This window comes from Ascaphus truei, chromosome 2 (assembly GCF_040206685.1).
Source record: "Ascaphus truei isolate aAscTru1 chromosome 2, aAscTru1.hap1, whole genome shotgun sequence".
Classification (NCBI taxonomy): Eukaryota; Metazoa; Chordata; class Amphibia; order Anura; family Ascaphidae; genus Ascaphus; species Ascaphus truei.
The window spans coordinates 101,642,611-101,661,637 of NC_134484.1; the positions used below are offsets into that span (position 1 = coordinate 101,642,611).

Sequence of the window (19,027 nt, forward strand, 5' to 3'; positions counted from 1 at the left end):
AGGGCTGTTATATAGTGGTCACGTGCGCTACGCCGTGTGCGCGGCACTTATAATTGGCTGAGGTTAGTCAGCCCTTCTATACAAGGGCCGCGCGCGCACGACAGTGAGCGTGCATCCGCCCAACAGTGGGGAAGACGGGGAAAATAATCTTTTCGCCCTGCTACCGGCGCTGAAATGTATGTATGTGTGTGTGTATGCATGTATATGTGTCTGCACAATGTTAATAAATATTTTATTTTTACCAGTGTTTTTTTTTTTTATAAATAAATTACACAAATACATATATACATACACACACATACATACACATACATACATACACATACATACATACACATACATACATACACATACATACATACACACAAACACAGTACCTTCTCACAGCTCAGCATACACACAAAAAGCGTGCGCATGTGCACGCGCATTCGCACAGCCGCACACTATAGAACAGCCCTAAGGCCGCGTCCATAGAACGTCGCTCGCACCTAAAACAAACAGTGGGACTCCAATGCGCAAATGCATAGACCGCACGAGCGCGACAGAGCGACCAATACTTTACGAGACAAACTGGTTTGAATTTGCCACTCTGTCACATGCGCGGTTTAGCCAATAAGGGCGAACCGCTCACGTGCCGTCACGGGCACGCCCTCGTCACACCCATCGCGCCTCCCTGCAGGACATTAATCTCAAGTACAGGTGTGCGTGACATCACAAGCTTGGTCGCGCGCCCACAATAGACCTGGCCTTAAGGAGCAATTCAAGGCAGCAAATTATTTCTTTTTAAATATAGAATTGAAGCAGGGGCTTGTGTCTTGGAAGTAGTTGTGTGGCACACATTGATTTATACAGTTTCTTACCAACTTTTGTCACTGAGATTTTTCATAAATATCCCGCTGTATGACTGCTCGCTCATGGGGTAGTATGTTCCAAATATATATATATATATATATATATATATATATATATATATATGTATATATATATATATATATATATTGCACATAACAATTGTGGTAACAATTTTCAACTCACATGTTCAAAGTATAATACATTCGGTTGAGAGGGCACACTGATCTTCTGGTTTGTTTGCTGACGGTTTTTCCACGATCGTCGCTTCCAAATGACGTCAGCAGTCTTGGCGGATGGAGCGTCTTGCAATGACTATCTGTGCCTATTTCTGAATGTGTGCGTATCTCATACTGTCCAGCTCGGTCAACTGTTAGCTTTAAATGAAGATTGATGCTTTGCATAATGTGGAATACCTGGTTGTTACACATCATTGTTTTAATTTAAATTGTATTTGTTATTTATAATTAGTATTCGTAAATATAAATTATTAGTGCAATATATTTTATAATATTCATACTGTGAAAAAAATATTTAGTTAACCTATATAATGAAAATCTGTGCTGCGTCAAATAAATGCATGGTTCATACATAGCAATGTACTTCTGCCCTAACTAAACAGACTTTTTATGGTTTAAAGCTGCAGTTCAAGCAATATCCTACGTTTTCTTTTTTAAATAAATCAGTTCTGTACTACGAGAAGATACTTGTAGCATTTAAAAAAAAAAAAAAAAAGTTAAGACATTTTTAATGTATTCTAATGTAACAAGCATTTTTGTTTTCATAGAAACCATTTACAAAGTCACACCCCCTTTTTCTGAGACAGGCTCTGGCTCGAGCCCAGCCCTCTCTCTAGCAGTGCCCCAATTGTATCTAGGCCTGCCTGGTCACATGATCTTCCACACATAACTTTGCATCCTGGGTATTCTTGTGCAACCCTAACAGCGATCGATTACAGGAGAACGGATCGATCTGCAACTTTGCTAATCACTTGTCAGTGTGCAGATTGTATTGATGCACATATTGAATGGGAAAAAATATATATATTTTTAAATGGCAGCTTGAAGCCAGGTTTAATTTTTTTTTGGTGTACAGATACCATTAACATTTGTGCACCAACATATTTGACTAAAACCATTTCTGATGCTTACGGCGCATAAAATGCAATGTAAATTGAGGTTTCTGGGCATTAATTTATGGGGAAAAAATGTCATTTATGGCACTTAGTACGTAGGCCCTACTGTCTTTCTTGTGGAAAAGACACAGACGGAGTTGGAGAGAAAGACCACATGAACACATTGGTGTGTCTGCTAAATACCATGTAATGTTTCAAAGATTTATTTTCCTCAAGTATTTTTGTGCTATACAATCAATACGCGGACCAAAAGCCTAAACATTGAGCACAAGTGTCTTGCAAAAGCCAAGAAACAGTGAAAGGTATATTAACAGTACCTTGGATTTATACAATTGTATCATGTGCTGTATTCTTTCCAAATCCTTAATAATCCCTTTTTACCGTTGCTGCATTCAGCAGTTTTCATTCCAATTTTGAAAAGAACCAGTTTTCCATCTCTTCCAAGAAAGAATAACTTAAGTCTAAGGCTCCTATCAATATTGTGGGAAGCAGAGTAATGCTGATTATGCATTTACTTACTTGAATGGACTGTCCATGTAGAATGTACAAGATCAAAAAGTCGAAAATAAATGTATTACCCATCACGTGTAAAAATGTCATCATTTTAATCAAATTTTAAAAAAATGCATTAAAAGTTTACTAAAAATATTCAGATTAGGACTTCACCGTGGATGGCTGAGTATGAAGAGAGCTCCCGGCACCCTCCTATGAAATCCACAAGAAAGAGAAAACCCCTCCACAAAAAAACACCCCAAAAAACTACCAAACCTCCCCCTGACGCAGAGGGAATGGAAGGAAAGCAAAAAAGGGCTCAAAACCAGGTAACAAAGTTCTTCTCGCCCGCGCAGAGACAGACGGAGCTGAGCTCCGATATCCAAGATGGCGGCGACGAGCCCGAGCAAGCTGCGGGGGGCGCACTGCTTGATCAGTTTGATCCCGAGCAGCAAGGGCTGAACAGAGACTTCCTTGAGTCCCTCTTCCTCCGGATGAGGAGAGGCTGCCAGGAGGACCTAGCGACGGCCCTGGAAGGCATTATAACTGACCTAAGCTGCCTCTCTAAAAGGACAGACGATCTAGAGGCCAAAATGGACGGAGCCCCCACAGCTCAATCAAATACGGAGGACGAGATGGCCAGGATTGGCCATGCTGTTAATGAACTAAAAGACGCCCTGGAGGATCAGGAGAACAGGGAGCGAAGACAAAACTTACGCATCAGAAATATAACAGAAGACACGGGTGCCCAATGCTACATCAAATTGACAAAACATATATGGTAATGAGTGTAAAGTTTAAATACTTACATAATAATAGTAATTACTTGGTTATTTAGTTAAACCCTTTGGCCAAAGCGTCGTAAGCCTGCATACCAACGTCAAGGCAAACCAAAAATGCAGGTCCTAACACTAAAACTGTGAACCCTTCCTGTTACCTCTGTATGAGGGGAAGGAACTGCAGTGAGTCCTGTCCATTCAGCAAGTTGCCAGAACCTCCCAAGTTAAAAAGGTGGGGAGGGGCGAGCTTTAGGGGGAGGTGCCACCTAACCTCCATCAGAAATATCCCTGAATCTGTCTCCTGATAACCTCCAGGCCTACATCCGAAAAGTTTTTCTGCAGCTGGTCCCTGATCTTTCAGAACATGATCTCCAAATGGATCGGGCGCACCGGGCCCTTAGACCAAGTCCTCTGATCCAAATCGCCACAGAGACGTTATACTAAAGCTCCACGTGTACTCCACGAAAGAAAAAATTATGGCCGCTAGCAGAGGAGTTGGGGACATCCGGATAGAAGATAATACTATCCAAATCTTTAGCGACCTCTCCAGGGTCACCATCGGAAGGCGCCGTGACATGAAGCCCCACACAAACATCCTCAGTGACCGGGGTGTCAAATATAGGTGGGGCTTCCCCTTTAAATTGGTGGTTCTCAGAAATGGTCGGTATTTCACTATTTCCGACCCAGAAGACTCCCTCAAAGCCCTTGGATTATCCCCTCGGCAAGATGCCGAACGAGCCTCCCGACCCACAAGACCGGAGCATGCAGAGACTCCCCGGGCATCGGAGCGCCTGGCCAACCAGAAGCCCCACTAGCGTCCCGGAGACCCGCTTTCCACTGTTGACCAGGGCCTGACTGCTAAGCGATATGGGAACCCAACCACCTCCCAGGCAATTGCCCCCCCCAGCTGCCCAATTAACTATGCTCCATCTATCCCCCACCTCCCAAACAAGAATCCAGCTTTGCGTTCTACCTCCAGTCCACTGCCTTTTCTATGCTCCCACCTCCAACTTCACTCCTTCCGACCCGCTAAGATATCTGCAAGCAAGATCCCCAACCAAAACAACCCGGTGTCCCGCCCCTCTCCTCCCACCACTCCTTACCTTATACTTAAGACCACAGAACGTGAGTGGGCCCTCTACAAACCTGTGGTCAAAGGGGAAACATGGCCCACATTTGGGGGTCATGTCCGGAGATCCAGAAGTTCTGACCCAGAGTTCAGAAACTTCTCCATGAAACCCTTGGTCTGGAAATCCCCTTAGGCTGGGGCCATAGAGGTAGGAGGGCTGAGGCGCGCTGACGCTGAGGCTCACCTGCTGAAATCTGCGCGATTTCATGCCCATGCAGACGAGCCAGCGGGCGCGATCGGGAGGAGACTGAGGGAGGCGGGGCAGTGACGTTGCTGGGCCAATCGACCGCGACGCACCGACGTCAACGCGCTGTGACGTTGACGCTGCTCCGCGCTGATTGGATGTTTTCAGCCGACAGCGCTCTGAAAAACAGTTTGGCTGTCGGCTGAAAAATCCAGCGCCTCAGCACGCCTGCGGACGCTCGCGTGAGCCCCCTCTAAAGACATCCTCATGGAGGATGCAGGGGCTCAGCGTGGAGCGTCCGCACGGCTCAGCACGGACGTGCCTTCTATGGACTCAGCCTTAGACACTCTGATATATGTGCTGGGAAAACCAATAGGAGACCTCTCCTCCCCATTATCCAGGTTGACCTCCTCTATCCCGACAGCCGCCAGGTGTTCAATCGCAGCGGCTTGGAAACAAATAAAAGCACCCTCCAGAAGAACAGTTGTTAATAGAATAAACACGGTTATGAGCATGGAAAGGCTCACAGCTATGTTAAAGCAGAAGATGCCCCAATTCTACAAAACTTGGGAACTATGGCCAGGCACCGGGGCTCCTCCGCTCCTTCAGATCCTGGCCCTAGCTTTAACCCCAACGGGACAGACAGGAACAGAGTCGACTGAACTACCACCTCCCACCAACTCCCCCGCCCCCTTTGGTCTTTCCCATCTCTAAAACAAAGAAAAAGATTTATTGGATGGACTTGTACAACCCGCAGTCATATGCCTATGACTTCACTGCTAATTATATAATGCCATTATTTTCTGTATTTCTGCTACAAGTCCCCAAGAATGGAAAAAAAAATATTCAGATTAAAAATGATGAGTTATGAATCAGAAACGCATTACTTTTAACTGCCTAAATGCTGCTGGTTTACCAATGTAAATACATAGATAAATATGCCCTTGGAAGGAAATATGGGAAGGATGTAAAGAAGTTTTACATAGAAGGGTTCTCCCAATGTAAATATATGGTAGGAATTGACTAACTGCAATTCTGGTGCTTAACAAGAACAACTGGTGTTACATTGCAGTAAGTGAGCACGTAGGTAGAGTAATTTAAGATTACAAGACCGCAACAGGCATGATTGATTCTCAACATCTGTTCATAAAGCATTTAGTTAAAACGACCAGAATATATTTTGCAGCACTGGCCGACAGATGTGGCAGGCGGTATTGCACACGCCAAGGTGCAACGTGCAAAATCCTGGGATTTTGAAACACAGCCGAATTCAAGCCACATTAAAACTCGCTCCAGCGGTTATGCGTTGCAGTGCGAGAACATCTGCCACATCTCTATGCCTAGCAGTGATGTGCACGTGGTATAAACCTTTGTATTTCTAGACACAAAACAGTGGCTGAATGTACCACAAACAGAATAAAATAACCAGAGTTAGAAGCGACACCACAAATCCAAACAGTACAATATGAAAGGTAACGTTATACAACAAGATGGGAAGCGCTGGGGACCCCGTTTGGAAGATACTTGCCAGGGAAGATGCCTCCAGTGGATGCAAAATGGCGTATAAATCTCATGTGTTACTTGGGCCAAATAGGAAGCTGCAACTTAATCCATCAGGCGAGTCTCCTCCTGGCCTGCTTGACGTAGGAGATTTAAACACCAGGAAGTAACCAGGAACCCCATCTCCAATAACTACCTATGGAACCAAGTCAATTTCCAAAGCTGAAAATACAGTGGAGACCCCCTGCTTACTACATGTATCAGGTGTGGTTAACGCCACCCCTCAGGGGCCACCAACAAGTCAGGTTTTAAGGATATCCCTGGTTGAGGCACCTGTGCTGAAGCAGAGATCTCCTTAAAACCGGACCTGTTGGTGGCCCTTGAGGACAGGCGTTGGCCACCCCGGACCTACTGTATAATAAAAATGGGGGACCAAGCAATTATCGCACCTTTAAGGCAGCAAAATATCACTTAGATGTTTATTGTTTTCAAATCATACTTGAGCCGGGGTGTTCTGAAGATGAACTGCTCAATTGTTAAAGCCAGGAACCAGCAGATTGAGACAATTTGCTGACTAGGGCCGTAAAGAAAACAGCACATTGCTGCCAGTGAGCCAGTAAATTATGGCAATGCCACTAAATTACATTTTCTCATTAACTGGCTATAGTAATTATGCTCTGCAGGAACTACCAGTTCAAGGGAGAAAAATAAATAAATATATATATATATATACACACACACACATGCAAATATAACTGTATGCTCGCCTGCATGTCTAAGGCAGGTCTACAACCCCGCCCTTCACCATTATCACCCAGCACACAGCACTTCCACTGCAGCAAGGGATTCTGGGAAATGACATGCAAATGAGCACGCAGTGCCACTTTTTGAGCATACAGTTATATTTACATATTTGCTTTGCAATGGAGGGTTTATGTCACTTTTTTTACTCACCATAACTTAACTCAGTATTATATATACATACATACATACATACATAGACAAACGGGACTTTTGGCGTGGACCCCTGCAGCTCTCAGGCGATTTTGTATATCTCATACATGCTTTAAATATTACTCTGTTTGTGAGTGCGTTTTGTATATTTTACAGTCCTATAAAAACTTTTTATACTTTATTACAGAGTGCACCCGTTTTTCTTCACACACACACACACACACACACACACACACACACACACACACACACACACTCTTTTAACCCCTTTGCTGCCAGATAAGTGTTGTAGTGCACGCTCACTGACCATAAAGGGATTAAGAATAATGCTCAATAAACCCGCACATTCAAATATGTTGAGGTCCAATCTTTCCTGTCCATCTTGGATTCAGGCAGATAACCGTAATAGCACATTAAAAATTATATATATTTTTTAATCAGTCTTCAAACTGAAACAAAAAATAAACAACCAGATTAAAATGAAAATAAATTATAATTTGCTGTTAACGGGAATTCTTGCGACATGTGGCTGAGATTTGAGCTGTAACCCAGTCCCAGTTTTGCAGCTAGAAGACTAAAATAAATATAGACCCCATTTAGTGGCAACTTCCTATAAGAGTAGAAGGTAATTCCTGTTTAGTAACATATATTGGAGCTGTATTGAAACTCTGCTACGTATAAAGACATACATAACTTCTGATGGTAAAACTCATTGATGTATTAGTTTTTTTAAGATATTGATGGGAAGAAAAAAAATGACCTCAAAGTAGTGTATGGGATAACAATGGTAACACACACACACACACACACACACACACACACACACACACACACACACACACACACACGGAAATGTACCTTTACAGTAAATATCAGCGTATTAACTTTCACATCCCTGAAAGAACTTGGAAGTCAAGTAGGATTTTAGCTTTGCATTACATGTTAAAACAAAAAACACTCAGTGAACACGTTTTATTTCTGTAGGTTATATTAAATTTCAAGTCCATGCGGTATCTTTTTCATGTAAAAGCCATGTGCATTACACCGCTACGGGCCTTATAAAAAAATATACAGTACTATAGGAATCCACATCTGATGACTGCAGCTCATTAGGAGATTCACATCTGCAACAATTTGAAATGTCCCATACATTAGAATAATTCAATGTCCATTCCACCTCTGTAAAATTTTCTTTTTAACGAGTTTAACGCTGCAGGGCAGTTTCAGAGAAAGGGCACAGAAACAGTAGTGGATATAGTGTAGCAGTATGCAGTACCAGTACTATATATGCACTTAACATTAACCTGCACTACTTTGTGGTATGAGATTATATGGAACCCCCACATCTATGTCAACAACCTTTTCTAAAAAGGTCTTAAGAGCTGTCACCATCCCACGAGATTGTGCTTTCCTGTGACCACGCACAGTACCACTACTATATCATGGCACTTGGGTCATTTGTGCGCATAGTATATGGTTCAGCTGCTTATTTCTATTTCTTTTTCCCAACCGAGCCTTTTCCCCTGGGCCCTTTCCCTTTGCTTGGCCCTTTTCCTCCTTTGCTTGGCCCTTTCCCTTTCCCTGGCCCTTTCCCCTTTCTGTTGCCACCTTGCTGTGGCTTATACCCTCTACCCCCTTTCTTAGGGAATTTCCTCCTCTTGGCAGCTGCCTCCGAGTCCTCCTCTCTCATCTGCCTGTTCACAGCCTTGGTGACATCCAGCATGGGTTTCTTACTGCCCATGATCTTCAAGAGCTCCAGCTGTTTGCTCCTCTCCGCCGACAGGTCCCCGATCAGGGGCTGGAACTTCCTCTTCTTGCCCATGTTTTTGGGCTCTCTCTCCCTTGGCAGCTTGTCCTGGAACCTTCCCACCGAGGCGGTAGACCGCTTGGCCACTTGCATGGCCCTGCCCAGGTCTACTTTGGACGGCTGATCGGTCGGTGTGAGCCCTACGCCGGGCACCTTCCCTTTTTGGGATCGGGCGATGTTCCGCAGCCGGTTCAGCTCGTTCTTGGCCACCCTCTCCTTCTTGGCGGTCATCCGCTTGGCGAACTGGTCCTCGTTGGGATCGGCGGTCTCCGGCACCTCGATCAGCCACTCCTTCGTATCATCCTTGGCCCTCTGGTAACCCCACCGCCTCTTCCAGTCATTGTGCACCTCGTCCCACACCAGGTTTGTTTTCTTCTTCTTCTGGATCCCTTTCAGCTTGGCGAACTCTTCCCAGCGGGTGGGTGCCCGGGGCTTGGGCACCGGCTTCTCCCGCGGCAGGCGAGTGGTGGGATCCGGTAGCTTGGCCACGATGGCCTCCTGCAGCTTCTCGGTGGGCAGCGTCCACAGCTTGTTGATGAGGAGCTGCGTGTTGTCCCGGGCCAGCGATCGCAGGAACTCCCCGGAGTTCTGCTGGTGGAACGTCCTGGTGTTCGGGGGGTTCGGATCGAGCGCCAGCAGGTTCCCCACATCGAACTCTAGCTCCAGCTCCTTGTGCACAGTGATATTCAGCAGCCGCTCCGCCTCTGCTTTCTCGGCCCGGGCCAGCACCTCTTCTATAGCCGGGGCTGCCATCTTTACCAGCGGAAGCACGTGTGACCAGCAGCAGAGAACAGCGTGGGGAGGGGGAAGAAAGGGTCAGACGTTTAGTTCCGGGGCAAAGGCAGCCACAGATTGGTAGGTGGGAGGTAGGCTCAGTATTAACTCATTCAAGGCTGGATGAAGCTGTAAATCAGTTGCAGAAGTGGTATTGTCTAAAAGAAATACGATGTACAGTAAGAAGTACGACATATTACAGATTATTCTAAAAGATGTTCAGCGTCCTAATTTTTCATTTGATTTCACTTGGATTTATTAAAAACGTACTAAAATATTTTTTTTTCTCCCATTTTGAGAGTTGGTCGCCATTATGTTCTATCCCCAAATATCCGTTTCAAGCATGGGAAGACGTAGAGAGGTCGGGGATTTGTCTGAACTTTACCCACAGTTTGACATCTCAGGAGATGACAGGAAGGTGTCCCTGTAATAGAAAAGTTTTGATGCAACACCCAAAGTACTCATACAACACTAAGTGGTGATATATTATATACTGTATTAGGCAATAATAAAGACTGTTTTGCAATTGCATTGTTAAGAATCCATTTAAGATGCGCCAATATTTGGCACATGGATATAGGGAGGCTTTACTTTTACTTTACAACATTCAACCTGCCGGCCAAATCTGTACTGCAGTACATCTGTTTTTTTTTCCTCTCCCCCCCCTCTCTCTCCTGGCCATCCCCCCTCTATCCCCCCTTGCTTTCTCTCTCTCCCTTCTCCCCCCTCTCTCTTCTCCCCCCCTCTCTCCCTTCTCCCCCCTCTCTCTATCCCCCTCTCTCCCTTCTCCCCCCCCATTCTCTTTCCCTTCTCCCCACTCTCTCTCTCCCCCCCTATCTCTCTCCCTTCTCCCCCCCTCTCTCTCCCCTCTCCCCCCTCTCTCTCTCCCCCCTCTCTCTCCCTTTTCCTCCCTCTCTCCCTTCTCCCCCCTCTCTCCCCTCTCCCCCCTCTCTCCCCTCTCCCCCCTCTCCCTTCTCTCCCCCCCTCTCCCTTCTCTCCCCCACTCTCCCTTCTCTCCACCCCTCTCCCTTCTCTCCCCCCGCTCCCTTCTCTCCCTTCTCTCCCCCCTCTCTCTCTCCCTCCCTTCTCCCCCCACCACACCACTCAGTTTGCCCCCCACCCACAGCAGTCCGCTTTGCCCCCCACACAACCCCGCACACACCCCAGCAGTCCGGGAGAGATTCACTAAGACCCCATGCGGTATATCGCACCGCAATCGCGCGGTAACTGCCATTCAAGTCAATAAAAGGTCATGTGTTATCCCAGTGAGATCCCCTGCATTAGTGCTTAGTGAATCCTAGTGTATGTATACTGCTTTAATATAATAGTGTTTCAACAAAAAAAGGCACGTATACTATGTTTTAATTGAGTGAAGTTCTTTTTTTTTATTTTTTATAACTTTCTTTTATTGGGTTTTTCAATGATAGTACATGCCAGTATCACAGTAATGTCACTTGTTTTTCATTGTGACATACAACATCAAAACAAACATGGGGGGGGGGAGACTTGAGAGGGGGTGGTAAGGGGGGGTTAGGGGGAAGGGCATAGGGTGACTGGATGGAGTATAGACTTTTCCGCGTATTCCCTTAGGCCTGGCTCTTTTCTGCGTGTTCTTTACTATCTCGTCTAACGTCCCACCTAGTTTAATAATCAGGGAAAGGGGTATTTCTCCTTAATTGATCTTGTCCGTCGGGTTCTCTATTGTTCTGTCTCCCTTGTGTCTGTTCCGCCATCGAAGGAGAACCCACCTGCCACTATCAAAGCCAGATGGTGGCATTGCTCATCCCTGGGATATCGGTCTGTGCCAGCCATAATGACCAGACTTTTTGGAAATTTGGGCCAGTGTCGTTGACTAGACTTGTCAACTTTTCCATCTGGCAAGCGAACCAGATTCTATTCCGAATTTTATCTATTGATGGAATTGCATCCTGATTCCACAATGCTGCAGTCTCGCACCTCATTGCCGTAGCAAAATGTGCTATAAGTTTCTTTCCCGATCTAGACACCTCTTCTGTGGGCTTACCTAGTAGGAAAACCCAAGGATCTAGTTGAATTTTGAGGCCCAAGAAAACCTTTTGTAGCCAATCTCTAATTTGAGTCCAAACGGGAATGATTCGCGGGCAAGACCACAGCATGTGTACCAGATCTCCCCGTTCCCCGCACTTCCTAGGACAGAGCGGGGAAGCGCCCGCAACAAATTTTGCCAGTCTAACTGGGGTGAGGTACCACCGTAATAATACTTTATATGAGTTCTCCTTCAGCGTCGTACAGATCGAACTGCTAGCCGCAGCTTTAAAAATCGCTTCCCAGTCTTTGTCTTCTAGTGGTCCAGTCAGATCAGTCTCCCATTGTGTCATGAAGCTTGGTCTGTGTGCGTCACCGGAGTCTGTGTTGGCCACCACTTTGTACAGAGCAGAGATGAGTCCCCGTGTATCGGTTCCCCGATCACAGAGCTTTTCAAAATTGGTTAGGGGTGGTCTATTTGGGTGTTTGGTATAGAATGCCCGAACCTGGAGGTATCTAAGAAATTCTGTATTAGGTAAGTCTGTTTCTGACTGTAGATTATCGAATGTTTTGATTGTGTCTCTACCCTCCAGGTCCTTTAGTCTGCTTATTCCCCCTTTTTGCCAGAGTGTGAAATTTCTGTCGGTTAACCCCGGAGCAAAGTCCGGGTTTCCATAAAGGGGAGTCATTAGAGTGTGTTTTGAGGTTAGTGAGTGACTATGTTTAACCGTCTCCCAGACCGAGAGAGAGCTCAGCACCGAGGGAAGCGGGTTCTTGAGATCTTTTAGCCTGGATTTAGGGTACCATATAAGGTCTTTCAGCTCCAGCGGGGCGCAAGCCTCTCTCTCCAGTGCCACCCATTGCCTTTGCTCCGGATCCCCATGCCACTGTGTAATTTGGCATAGTTGGGCCGCTTTGTAGTAAGCCAACAAGCACGGCACTGCCAGCCCCCCAGTTTCCTTAGGCCTTTGCATGATTGACCTTTTTACCCGTGGTTTTTTGTTTTTCCAAATGAAGTTTGTGACTGCTTTCTGCAGTTCTATAATATCGGGTCTTACTACGGGTATCGGAAGAGTTTGGAACAAGTATAGTATCCTGGGGAGGAGGTTCATTTTTACGCAAAAGATTTTACCAATCCAGGATATCCCATATGCAGACCAGTCTTTGAGTTCCTTTATGAGGGTTTTTATAAGTCTCGGGTAATTCTCCTGGTAGAGATTATGGCTATGTTTGGTTAGAAAAATTCCCAAGTATTGTATAGCTCTGGTCTGCCATTTAAACTGAAAATTTATCTCGATTAGTTTCTCTGTCGCCTTTGGGATATTTAGACTCAGCGCCTCCGATTTTGATTGATTGATCTTAAATCCGGAGATTCTGCCAAATTTATCCAGTAGAGCGAACAGATTGGGTAATGCGGTGAGCGGTTTTGTCAAAGATAATATAATATCATCTGCGTATAGCGCGATTTTATGCTCTTGGGAACCTATTTGCACTCCCGTAATATCTGGATTGCGCCGAATGTGTGCTGCCAGCGGTTCCATGCATAGGGCGAACAACAGGGGCGAAAGTGGGCATCCCTGTCTGGTACCGCTTTTAATTTTAAACATATCTGATGGGAAGCCTTGGTGTAACACCCTGGCAGTCGGGGTAGTGTATAATGCTTTTATTGCCCTTATAATTTTGTTCTCAAACCCGAATGCCTCAAGCGTGGACTCCATATATGGCCAGTCGATCCTGTCAAAGGCCTTTTCTGCGTCTAAGCTTAGGATTACTCCTTGGATCCCGTTGGCGTTAATGTAGTTAATAATATCAATTATCTTTCTTGTATTATCGGCCGCTTGTCTGTCTCTAATGAAGCCAACTTGGTCTGGGTGTATAAGCCGTGGCAGGATCGTACTCAATCTATTGGCCAGTAATTTGGAGTAAATTTTTACGTCCGAATTGATTAAGGATATTGGCCGGTAGCTTTGGCAATTTGTAGGATCTTTGTCCTTTTTATAAATTATGGATATCGACGCCTGAAGCATCTGGTCCGAGAAGGGTTCTCCCGCTAGAACTCCATTGAATAATTTGAGCATGTGTGGCGCTAGCACCCCTATAAATTTCTTGTAATATAGGTTAGAAAACCCGTCTGGGCCTGGGGCCTTAGAGGGTTTGAGATGTTTGATTACCGCTGTCAGTTCCTCTAACGTGAAGTCAGATTGAACTGCCTCATTCTCCAGCCTGCTCACCTCTGGCAAGGCTGCTTCGTCTAGGAAGGACTGTAAAAGTTTTTTTGTTTTTGGGTTTTGTGATACTTTCTCCCCATTATATAGCTGTTCATAATAAAGCCTAAACTCTTCCACTATGCGTTTGGGGTTGGAGGTCAACTCCTGTTTTTGTTTTTATGGTTTGTATGTTATAACTCGGCTGCCTATTACGGATCCTGTTTGCTAACATAGTGTCCGGCTTATTGGCTTTCTCAAAAAATTTCCGCTTAGTCCAACTGATATCTCTCTCGGCCTGGGATGTGAGGAGATTAAGCTCAATTCTTACATCTTTCAGCTCCTTAAGGATGTCCTCTCTGCCTGATTGGCTATGTAGTGCAGAGAGCTCGTGTAACCTCTTATATAGTTGTGTCAATTTCGCCTCCCTTTGTCTTTTGCGTCTTGCTGCGAGGCTAATCAAAGTTCCTCTTATTGTGGCCTTGTGAGCCTCCCACAGTGTAGTGTGGGAATCCACAGTGCCTGTGTTTGTAATAAAAAAATTCCTGATCTCGTCTTTGACTGTCTGTGCCAATTCTGGTATTTTAATAAGGGATTCGTTTAGTTTCCAGTTTGCTCCTGGGCTAACCTGCCTAATTTGTGTGCATCTTAGCTCGATCGATGCATGATCCGACCATGTAATGTCATGAATCAGAGTGTTGGAGATTTGTGGGACCATTCTACCCGATACAAAGAAGTGGTCAAGTCTGCTGTAGCTGTCGTGTGGGTGCGAATAGAATGTATATGTGCGTTCGCCTGGGTGTTGTTCTCGCCATATGTCCACCAGGCCTCCCCTTCGTAGCCCTTCTAGTAGCTCTTTGGTTCCTGTTTGTCTCCCTTTCTCCTGTCTCGGAGATCTATCAATACGAGGGTCTAGGGCTTTGTTAAAATCCCCTGCTAATATCACATTGCCGCTTGCCCATTTTTGTAGTTTCAGAAAGAATTCTGTAAAGAACTGGGGATTGTTATCGCAGGGGGCGTACACGCACGCTAAGGTTACCCTGGTTTGCTGTAGTGTGCCTACTAGAATGATATATCTCCCTTCAGGGTCACGTTTTATTTTTTTCTGGCACAAATGGGACTCTATTGTGGATCAAGATGGCTACACCCTTTTTTTTATCCTTGGCTGAGGCTAGGTAGAATTTTCTGAAGTGTTTGTCTATGAATTTTGGGTTGTTTTTAAGACAATAGTGTGTTTCTTGCAGGAAGAGAACATCTGTGTTTTTGCGTTTGAAGTCAGCGAAAGCTATCCTGCGTTTTCGGGGGGAATTAAATCCCTTTACATTTTGGGAGATGAACGTTAAAGCCATCTTTGTGTGTGTTGTGAGTTCTCATGGGTGTCTAGTGCTCTCTGCTTACCCGGTTCATGTTGTTGCGTCGGATGTTGGTGATAGAGCTGCAGGTCTTTTGTTGCCCAGTCGTCTCTACTAGGGATACCTGGATGGGGGGGAGGGAAACACATAGGGGAGTGACAGGGAACATACAACCTTGTTATATTAACAAGGAAAACCACTTTGGTCTTGGAAGACCCATGGTTTGCTGCCCGGGGACACTTTTCCGATTCCAGCGTGTCCCAGTTCCCCATATAGGGTAGTGGGAGGACACTGAAGTCGAGGAAGCCCAGGTCTTTGGTTAGGCCGTGGCTTAAGGCCACCGTCCAACCAGAGAGGTACATGCCAACAGGCAACAGGTAGGGCAGATGTCCGCCCCCCCGCCGGCAGCGGACACGTTAATTTTTATTAATCAGCGCGTATGCACTTATAACAGAACTCGACTGCAACTCAACTTGTGTCTCTGAAAAAGAAAACTTTGGTTAGTTTAAACCTTTCAACAGTGAAGTCTTTAGTTGACTACCCTGCAACTGTGTACTATTCTTAGCTTTTCTCCCCAGTAGGGGAATGCACGGACCCCTCTGGGGAGCTCCGGTCCTCTTTGGGTATCTTCCGGTGGCTGTTGTCGCCTCTTAGTCTGGCGCTGTTCTTGCCCTAGTACTTGGACGCTTTCGCTGACGTCAGAGTCTTGGTGACGAGTGCTCGCGAGAGTTTGTCCCTCGACATCCTCTGCGTGTCGCACGCAGTTCTTGCTGGTGTTAGCAGAGGAGGCTGGTGTTTCTCGGGGGCGGAGTCCTCCGTCTCATCTCGTGTGCGCGCCAAATCGTCCTCCGCCATTCTGAATTGGCGCTTCTTTTTCGGTTTCTCCCGCCCGTCGTCTTGTGAGGCCATTTTGGTAAGTGGAGAGCGAGATAGAAAGAAAAAAGACAGGGAAGAACTTTTGCCGCGTCTCTTCTTTACTTAATCTCCCCTCCCTCCCTTGTCTGTTTTGTCGGCTCAGTAGGGTAGAGAATCTCCGAGGGGCGGCGTTGTAATGTCTTTCTTGCAGGGGACCGCAGCTTGTTAGGGTAGACAGTGCAGTTTAAACCGGGAAACAACAATAACTGGCGATTCAGGCGTAACTGTGGACCGTCTCGTGAGGCCTTCATCCTGATCCCGAGGGGCCCGCTTTAGCGTGTCTTTGTTTTGGTGGCTGTCTCACTTTCTCCCATTCGGTTCGACGGGGTAGACGACCGTCCATGGCTTCAGGCTGCGGTAAGGTATTAGGGAGGCCCAGCCTTGTGAGGAACTCAGGACCATCTGCAATGTGTTTGATGATGTGTGACCTGCCATTTTGCAGCACAATCAAGGCGAAGGGAAAAGCCCAGCGATAGCGAACATTTTTTTCCCTAAGTAGCCTGGTGATCGGCTGGAGGGCCTGTCGTCTTGCTAGCGTGATCGGTGAGATATCTTGGTAAATGGCCATCTCTATGTCTTCAAATTTTATTATGGGGGTGGCTCTTGTAATTTTGCATATTTCAGCTTTTGTTGTGAAGTGGTGCAGTCTCATGATTATGTCCCTGGGAGGATTATTGGGAAGTGGTCGTGCCCTCAGTGCCCTATGGCATCTGTCCATTACTAGTTCTGCCTCAGTTTTTCCTGGCATTATAGATGACATCCAGCGGTTTATAAGGAGCTCTGGGTCTAAAATCTCCTCTGGTATCCCCGGATCCTCAAGTTGTTTCGTCTGTCTCTGTTCTCGCTGTCCTCGTTGCGTTCCTCAAGGTCTGCCACTTTCCTTTCCAGGGCGGTAACTCTGGAGTCCGTCTCTGTTTGACAGCGGGCAGCTTCATCCATTTTCTCCTCCAGGTCATTGGTGCGTGTTCCAATGTTGAGTATGTCTTTACGCAAGGTGTCCACTTCCCCACGAAAGAAGGTTTTTAAATCCGTAAGGAGTTTGGCTATTTCTTTTTTCATGGCTCCCGTCTGGCTTACCGCTGTCAGGTCTGGTTCCTGAGCGGAGTCGGAATCAGATGCCGCCATGCTATCTGTCTCCTGCACCTTCTTTGCTCCCACAAAATATGTGCGCACGTCCACTTTCTGCTTAGATTTTTTCCTCGTGGCCGCCATATGTCCGTATGCCTGGTGTGTAGGGCCAACAGCTCCTGTAGTTTTTTTTTGAATTAGTTGAGTTTTGCGGTGCGCTGTGTAGTTTTAATGCCGGCGGGACTCGGAGCGTTCAGGTTAGGCTGCCATCCCTGCTCCTGCCGCGCATGCGCCTCCTGAGTGAAGTTCTATATATATAATGTAATACAAAATAACATAATAAAATGTAAAATGATGTACAAACTCCTGTTTATTTAATAATCAATTATTCCAGGGAAATTATTTTCATTCAATTGATCTGTTCCTTGTCTAAGAGACCTAAACCTTTAAAGTGACTCATTGTAGAGTTTTCCATAAATGTTTTTCACATACGGTAACTGTGACGGTAGGGGGAAATATTGCTGCTGTTTATAAAGGTTAAGTCTGCCATTACCCCTACCTGTCAGTAATACATTGGTATTGTATTATATGTTATGTATATATGTATGTATGTCTTTATTTATATAGCGCCATTAATGTACATAGCGCTTCACAGTAGTAATACATGTGGTAATCAAATAAATGAGAACAAATAGAGTAGGGGGAGCGAGGGATCAGTAGACATACATCAATAAAATCAACGGCGATAAATCTTGCATAAAGTAAACCCAATGCAGTGGGGTTGGGACAGGAACTATAAGATAATAATATACAGTAGAATATTATAGATACTTACACGGCCGTGTGTAAGTACAATCCAAAGAAGGTATCTTTGTGACGGAATATTGACCCCTCCACAAATGAGTCCAGGGGGATCTCAGAAGGTATCTATATACTAATGCAAATACTCACACGGCCCAGTGTGAGTGAGGGTGCAGGGCAGATGTCTTTAAGGTGGAATCAGGCTGTCCAGGGTGGTCGCGGGTCAATTACATCAGGTTTTGCCCATGTAGGGCTATAGCTGATCTGTACGCCTCTCTTGCTTATGCTCAGCAGTGTGACTCTCCGATTCAGCGGTGTGTGGGGATAAGTGAGGCACAGTCTTAGCAGTATGCAATAAAAGGTATTTATTGTGTATAAAAACAATACTGTCACACTCACATCAATAAAATAATATCCCCTTGCTCCTCCGTGTGGTTCACTCTAGCAGTAATCCGCTCCGGCCCCGTGTCCGGGGTGCAGATAGCTGGAACTAATCCGCCCGGCTGCAGATACTGCTGAAGGGACTTTCTACGGAAGCCTCCGTGGGACAAAACAGGAACAGGTTTTGAGCAACGCGTTTCGCCGATTGGACGGCTTCCTCAGGCTCATAAAATCAAATAAATAACAGATAATATAAATAACAAATCATGGGAATAAGTGCTTTAGACATAAAAGTAACATTAAGGAAGAGGAGTCCCTGCCCCGAGGAGCTTACAGTCTAATTGGTAGGTAGGGAGAACGTACAGAGACAGTAGGAGGGAATTCTGGTAAGTGCGTCTGCAGGGGGCCAAGCTTTATGTATCATGTGTTCAGAATATCCACAGTGCTATTCATATGCTTCTTTAAGCAAGTGGGTCTTAAGGTGGGTATTAAAGGTGGATAGAGAGGGTGCTAGTCGGGTACTGAGGGGAAGGGCATTCCAGAGGTGTGGGGCAGTCAGTGAAAAAGGTTTAAGGCGGGAGAGGGCTTTAGATACAAAGGGGGTAGAAAGAAGACATCCTTGAGAAGAACGCAAGAGTCTGGATGGTGCATAGCGAGAAATTAGGGCTGAGATGTAAGGAGGGGCAGAAGAGTGTAAAG

At 45.8% G+C, this 19,027-nt stretch overlaps 1 protein-coding gene across 1 annotated transcript; it reads right to left on the reverse strand.

Moving 5' to 3' along the window:
• Positions 1-7,979: 7,979 nt before the first annotated feature.
• RRS1 (regulator of ribosome synthesis 1) lies at positions 7,980-9,626 on the reverse strand. Its single transcript, XM_075584010.1, has one exon. The coding sequence runs from the start codon at positions 9,580-9,582 to the stop codon at positions 8,515-8,517; it is 1,068 nt and encodes a 355-aa protein (XP_075440125.1). The 5' UTR covers positions 9,583-9,626; the 3' UTR covers positions 7,980-8,514.
• Positions 9,627-19,027: the final 9,401 nt, after the last annotated feature.

Coding starts and splice junctions, on each gene's coding strand:
- RRS1 (XM_075584010.1), bottom strand. CDS start 9,582: ATGGCAGCCCCGGCTATAGAAGAGGTGCTGGCCCGGGCCGAGAAAGCA.